This window comes from Oculina patagonica, unplaced genomic scaffold (assembly GCF_052425735.1).
Source record: "Oculina patagonica isolate OP01 unplaced genomic scaffold, crgOcupat unplaced1004, whole genome shotgun sequence".
NCBI classification, from domain to species: Eukaryota; Metazoa; Cnidaria; class Anthozoa; order Scleractinia; family Oculinidae; genus Oculina; species Oculina patagonica.
Window position 1 is genome coordinate 1 of NW_027556979.1, and position 7,468 is coordinate 7,468.

At 40.3% G+C, this 7,468-nt stretch overlaps 1 protein-coding gene across 1 annotated transcript; it reads left to right on the forward strand.

Annotated features, from left to right (window-relative positions):
• Nucleotides 1-145: 145 nt before the first annotated feature.
• On the forward strand, nt 146-6,969 carry LOC144639510 (thyroglobulin-like; the record flags this gene model as incomplete). Its single annotated transcript, XM_078498807.1, has 12 exons — nt 146-367; nt 546-755; nt 961-1,158; nt 1,672-1,893; nt 2,062-2,325; nt 2,643-2,864; nt 3,277-3,471; nt 4,180-4,392; nt 4,896-5,108; nt 5,681-5,896; nt 6,164-6,379; nt 6,745-6,969. Coding segments are annotated over 12 exons (2,616 nt in total), but the record flags the coding sequence as incomplete, so codon positions are not given.
• Between the last annotated feature and the right edge of the window lie 499 nt (nt 6,970-7,468).

Consider the following 7,468-nt stretch of genomic DNA (forward strand, 5'->3'; position numbering starts at 1 on the left):
AGTATACCACTCGAAAGCGTTGCATAACTAGTATATACGTGTACTTGGTTTAGGGGGGAATACAATGGTTTACAATATCAGGAGAACCATTAATATTCGTATTTGTTTCTTTGACATTCTTATTTATATTATATTCAACCTTTAGGTAAGACCCTTACTTTGTGCCAGCGGCAATACCAGGAGTACTGGAAATATCCCGCCATGGGCCGGTATGTTCCTCGGTGCAAACCAGATGGTTCCTTTGATAACATACAGTGCCATGGACCATATTGCTTCTGCGTGGATCAAGATGGAAACAAAAGAGCTGGTAGCATTTTGTTGCTGTCCCTGCCAAGTGGCATCATAAGCGACGATTGCCCTGATAGTGGTAAGAGACTTTAATTTCCATAACTTTTTATCACCTATCTGTCAAACAGATATACAAAGGAAACATTTGCAAAGGTGTATGAAAAGGTTATTTTATTGGAGACTAGTTTAAAGTCAGCTCAGTGTTGGCTTAATCCCCAATCGATATTATAAAAATTACTTATCTTCTTACATCACAGAACAACCGCTCACACCTTGTCAACAGCAGCAGGCAGATTTCTTTACCTCACCCCCCAGTCCTGGCAAATACCTTCCACGTTGCAATTCTGTTGGAGAGTATCTTGATATACAATGTGGTGTACAAAACGATGAGTGCTGGTGTGTTGACAGAAATGGAGCAGAGATCCTACAAACCAGGTCACCTGGCCCTATTAGATGTCCCAAACCAGGTAAAAAAAGATTAACCTCCTTCATGCACAAGGAATAAGCTGATAAATTAACTCCATCTTCGTATTTGACCAAGGAAACAGCAAAGACATATGATGGGAAAATTGGTCAACAACGAATATTGACTGTTCTTTACCAGTTGAATTATGCCATGAACAACACTAAATAAAAAGAGTGACTCTTATCTAGAATTATCCTGTCTTTTAGATTCTGCACCTGCGTGTGTTAGTAATCAAATTCAAGATGCTGGATACTTCACACACTTTATACCTGAGTGCAATGAGAACGGAGATTACCAACCTGGCCAATGTGACTACAGGTATGGCTACTGCTGGTGCTCAGATGAAAATGGAAACCCTATTCCAGGTACAACAGTCAGAGGTCAAGCCGACTGCAAAGCACCCGGTGAGTGATTAGTTTTGAATTGTCTTTAGAGCGGTTTTCACTTGAGTGTCGAGAGTAAATTGCGTTTGCTTTGGTTTTGCATTACTACGCTCAGTGATTGGGTTAAAAATCTCGCGCCACTTTCTCAGCCAATCAGAACTAAAACCAAAACCAATCGTGACTCGCTCCCGCACGTTTCCCGCGCTTCGTGCCAGCTACATGTATTTGCTTCGAGTTTTGATTGGTTCACTGGATTGTCTGTGTCCTTTGTGATTGGCCGGAGTAATTACTTTGGTTTTGGTTTTTTTTTGCTCTATCATTTTACCCCAATCTCTACAGTGAAATTTTCCGCCAGACTTATAATTATCACCTAAAAAATAACATTTGCAAAATTCAAAACTAAAAGCAATTTCGAAACACTTACAAGGCTGAAACAGGATCAGGTCTACTGCAGTAAACGGGTCTTTAGTAATTTGGTAGTTGAATCCGTAAGTCGTGAATTAATTACGGTTTTGTTCGCTTTGCTTCTTGCAGAAAAGTTGACCAGGTGCCAACAACATCTTCACCAGTTGAGCGGTCATTCCAGTTTGCCCCCATCTGGAGCCTTTGTTCCAATATGTCGAAGTGATGATGGCCATTACAAGTCTCTTCAATGTAACCGTTCCAGCTCTGTATGCTTCTGTGTTGATAATTATGATGGTTATTTGTTGGCAGGATCAACAGGCGTTCGCCAAGCAGCAGAGTGTGCTAAGTTCGGTACGACAACTTTCGTTTTGTCCTTACCTTTGTTTTTAATTTACGCTGTGCGTGTTTTACATTAAAAAATATCCTTTGTAGGCAAAATGTTAAATGCATTCCCTTAAAATGCTTCGGAAAATTAAAGTCTTATTAAAAGCTTTTGCATGCTGTGGCGTTGTTTTTTAGGACAACGACCTTCCCCGCCAGCGGAACCAGGCACTAAAGTGTATCCGCACCTAGTTGGCCGCGCACCTTGTGCACGGGCCCGCAAACAAGCTTTAGGAGCACTCACCGTGGCGAGTGTTGGCGTGTATGTTCCACAATGCAGTCCGGACGGTGGATTTGACCGAAAACAATGCCATCAGTCTACTGGATACTGCTGGTGTGTTGACGAGACTGGAAGGGAAATGCCCCGCAGCCGCACCCGTGGCCAAGCAACATGTGATACAGGTAAAGGTGTCATGATAGTTATATATTAACCACTGCATGAGAGCACACATGACAAGAACTACGAACAATCTCACATTGGTTTATCGCCTATGGTAACGGAAAGCGATAAATGTTCTGTATACCTCTGACAAAAATACTTTCTGCCTAAACAAATGCTACAATCCTAACTAAATTTTAAATCATTTTTGTAAACTGTCACTTGGGGAGATGAGTTATAGTAGCACCATCATGTCTATATATATTACACGACTTCTGTGGCAAATTGAAATGGCGCAAAATTAATCACATAAATTATTGCCTTTCCTTTCTTACTATAGATGCCAGTAATTTGACACGTTGTGAGACAGACCTGTTGCGTGCTCGTGGCTGGCAAATAGATGGCAAAACATCTGCAGTTTTTACGCCAGAATGTCGACCCGATGGTAGCTATGTTCCCGAGCAATGTGATAAATCTACTAGTCAGTGCTGGTGTGTTGACAAAAATGGCAATGAACTTGTCGGAACACGAGCAAACGGAAGACGTTCCTGCACAACTGAAGGTTTGTATTATGAAATCTACATTGGTATTAAAGGATATGACAGCTTTGATCTCAACAACGGCTTCGATTTGATTGTGCATTTGTGGATCTTTTGTTTGCCGTCACGGGTTTCAAGAGTTAGTTGTGAAAAATGCAGTCCTGGGGGGAGGGTGAGGAGACACTGTATATCAAATGGCGGGTTTGCTCACGTTTTTGTACCTTTTAGGGCTTCTATTTCAAACTGTCACAATTGAGAAAGCCACAGATAATTAGGAGCGTATTTTTTTTTCTGAGACCTTGTTCAAGGTGCGACCGCCCCATGTTAACACTACATTTGAGACAACATATTGCCTCTTAGGGATACATTTTGTAAATTATTTGCAATAGCAATTATTTACCGTAAATCCTGTTTTAATAACTTTCTTATTATTAGCTGGTAAGACGAAGTGTCAAAACGATGCTGATGCCGGTAGTGCATGGGTACCAGCTTGTAATAAAGATGGCGGGTACATCCCAGGGCAGTGCAATCAAGCAATTGGCAGCTGCTGGTGTGTAGATAGACTGGGAAACGAAATTCCAAGGACTAGAGTCGTGGATAAGAAAGGGAGACCCAAATGTGATGAGACAGGTACTTCTTTTTAATTGTTAATATATAGGGACCTTTAGATACCAATACAATAGCTGATTTAGTATGAGTACACACTTCGAATTTCGAACCAGTAACTTTTCCGAAGCCCTCACTACTCCCTATTGCTGACCTGTTGAATAGATGACCATCAATAGCAGCTACATTTTCATACCGACAATGTTTCATCACGAGCTTTTTCGGTTAAATTCGGCCAAAGTCCCTTTGCACAACCAAGAACAAAAGGACTATTGTCTAATGCTTAATGGGAAAAGTTAAAACACAACAATAGACCATTTCTTGATACGATTGGTTTTAAACGTGACAATCGGAAGTAAACGCTCAGGTCTGAAAATGCGCACTTACACTCAATCACCTGCCTCGTCTCCAACGTCTAACAAAGACGATTTGAGTACCACTGGTTCGTTTAATTGCTCGATTTATAAGAAAGACTGATTAGATATCTGGACGAACTTGCAATTTTAATTCTTTTTTTTTTTTTTTTTTAAAAAAAAAAAAAGAAGCTTTTGTCCAGCGAAGGGTTGTTATTTTTACTGTGAACGCTATGGTTCTATAACACAATGTTAAGATTGGGAATTTGGTGTTTGCCCTTTTGTAATGCAGCCATTATTGTAGTAACGCCACCTGAAAACAAATTAATTAGTAAGACAGAAACAAAGATTAACACCCGCCGTGTTGTTTGCGTTGTAGCTGGATTGACAAAATGTCAACAGGAACGACAGCAGAGTCTGGGATGGAGAGGAAGACCAGCTCCTGGAGTCTTTGTACCAGAATGCGATACAAATGGAGAGTATAAAAGTACCCAGTGTCATGAATCATCAGGACTCTGCTGGTGTGTGGATGCAGGAGGAAATGAGGTCCCGAGGACACGTATCAGAGGACGCGCCATATGTAGACCTTCAGGTAAGTTATCGGAGATAAACATATTCATCTCACCTAAAACTATTTGTATACTCTCTATTTCGTCTGATTTTCTCAGTTAGTCAACACAAATCAAAAATATAAATTTTGACGAGGCACTAGAATAACAGCAAAATAAGAATAAACGGCTTAAAAAAGGTTTAACAGTCTACACCTGAAAAGCCAATAAAACCCATAATTTTCTTCATAGGCCAGTGGATAATTGCATTACTGTCTTGTTGACTTCAGAACAGTTAACCTCTCCGCATAAGCAACCTCACCATTTGCCCAATATAAAAACAAAGCACCTGGTATGTGGCTTCATAGCAACTGCATCAAATTGTAAAGTGCTTCGAGGAAAAGTTCTACAACTGTTTCGTTCATATTAATTGCTTAACATTGTTTTACTATGTACTGCGTTTTTTATAGACCGCAATGCAGCACTTATTTTTAATCTGAAAATCTAAGAACACACTTTTTGTTTTGGTTTCTATTTTGATGGACAGTGACTAAATCACCCTGTCAGAGGGAACGTCAGCGACACCTTGGCTGGAGAGGACCGTCCGTCAGACCCTATGAACCAGCATGTAGTGATGACGGTCGATACAAGCCTGAGCAGTGTAATACCTCTCATTGCTGGTGTGTAGATAGTCATGGATACGAGCTTCCAGGAACATTACAGTCAAAACCTTCAAGCCTTGATTGCTCCAAAGCACCAGGTATAGGAATTGAAACTTTTAGTAATGTTTAAGAATTTGTAGATTTTGAGTGATATATCAATAAAACGAAAAGTCATTTATAATTAATAAGCTGTGTACAGCGGCTACATTAAGTTTAAGGCGGGACTTAACATAAAGGTTCTTTTCTGCCGCTTTTCCTGAGCTTTTTAGTAATATTTCGTTCGCTTTTCAATACAAAAACACTATGCTCGTCCTATAAATCTATGTTTAGGGGTGTTGTGTAAATATTTGGGTGATTTTTGGAGATTTTTTGGAGGAGATAGTTTTTCTTAAAGGAGAAATATTGAAGATTTGATGTAGATTTGAAGTTTAAAGTTAGTAGACGGACACCAGACCGTCCCCTGACAACCTATTGTTGTTGGAGTGGGGTTCAACTGTCTGTTGGTGTTCCAAAAATAATTTTCTTCCTTTTATTCCTTTTATAAATTACTATAAATTTCACTCAAATTTACGTTAAGTCCCCCCTTGAGACAGTATTATGTTTATGCAGTGTAGCATAAATTAGCGTAACCGGGTGTAGTGTAGTGTAACCTTTCTGTTCCTCCACCTAGCTAAATTGAGCACGTGTCAGCGATGGAAAAGCCGCATACTCGGTTTACCTGGCTTTCCTGTTCCACCTGGTGTATTCATTCCTCAATGTGAGCAAGATGGAAGCTTTAGAACAGTCCAATGTTTAGGAAGCACCGGACAGTGTTGGTGTGTTACGGAGGATGGATTTATGATTTGGACCACAACTACAAGAGGACGTCCTAACTGTGAAAAGAAGGGTAGGTATAGAACAACCACAAATAATTTACCATTTCTGGCATAAAACACCTCTTCCCTTTTTACGTACATCATTTTGTGGCTGAAGACTATAAAGTAGACATTAAACTGAGCGGAGCTACGTCGTTCAAAGGTGGCTAAAATCTTATAAATTTACTGTTATTTAGCGACCATATTTACCCACGGTGAAGATGTGGAAGAATCTATTCCCTGCAATCGTTTTAAAAGAGTTTATAATAATATACCAACCACATCCATGTCATGTGCAGGTCCAACTAAATGCGTCAAAGAACAGCAGTTAGCAAACGCTGCCAGGAGCCAGAACGGAAATGGAAAAACCTTTATTCCAAGTTGTAACCCAGCTGGTGGATATGAAAGAATGCAGTGTGACAGCTCAGTTGGAGAATGTTGGTGTGTAAACAAGATGGGCGATGAGGAGCCAGGAACACGCATCAGAGGAAACAAGCAATACTGTGATGCACCAGGTGGGATTTTCATTTTTGACTAGGAGTTGTATTTATTTCCATAGAGTATGAAGGCAAACTTGTCCCACACTCAGTTTCACGACTGTTTCCATAAATCTACAAAAAGAAGGAGGAAACGTTTTCTGGTTCTTTTACTAGCTAAACAATGCGATAATTAAATATAAAATAAAATTATAGCATATGGCTATCGACCAATGCAAAGTACAGCTTTTCGCGCGCGCCCTCTTTGACGGTAATTTCTAAACAAGTTCTGTGGCTGTGGTTATACAAGAAAGTTCACCGGAATTATCGCACACCCTATCAACTACCCAGTAGTTCGGGTTTTTTTTCTGTGGCAAACTGGTAATTCTCCTTTTTATCCTCAGCGAACCTGTCTCCCTGCCTAAAGGAGCTGCGAAGGGCTTTGGGATACACTAACGAGGCTTTAAAGGGACGTTTCAAGCCACGCTGCAAGCTAGATGGATCATATGAAGAAATGCAGTGTCTGGTATTTGGAGTTCGTAACGAAACGTGTTGGTGTGTAGACAGTGTTGGGAAAGAGTTAATAGGATCCCGGGCCTCAGGGAAGGCATCATGCGTCCCAGAAACAGGTAGGCAAGTTTTTCATCACAAAATACACTAATGCTTGCTGCACTTTAATTAGTTTAAATCAGGCTAACCAAGGTTGCATTCTGTCCAATGTCACATCATTATGTTTAGAGAGTTAGTTATACCTTGTGGTATTCTTGTTTGCGCCAACTGAAATATCCCGTCCAGATAAGGATTCAAAAATTTGTTAATGCAACTTTCCATGCAGAGATAACTCCCCCGTACAAAAACACTTCCCGAATAAGCCAATTTGAGAGAGACGTTGAGCAAATATAAGCCTAGGGCTTATTAACGGCAGTGCCTCTTCACACATAGATCGTGGTAACACTGCAAAGAACATCCCGTTTACAGTGGAAATTAAAGTCGCATGCCGGAAAAACGCACTGGCTTGAAGCCACTATGATCGGACACAGACTTAACCTACTCTAAAATTAGCAGGCAAATTATCAAGCGTTATGACAAACGTACATAGTATCTTTACGTGCATTAAACAAAGTCTCT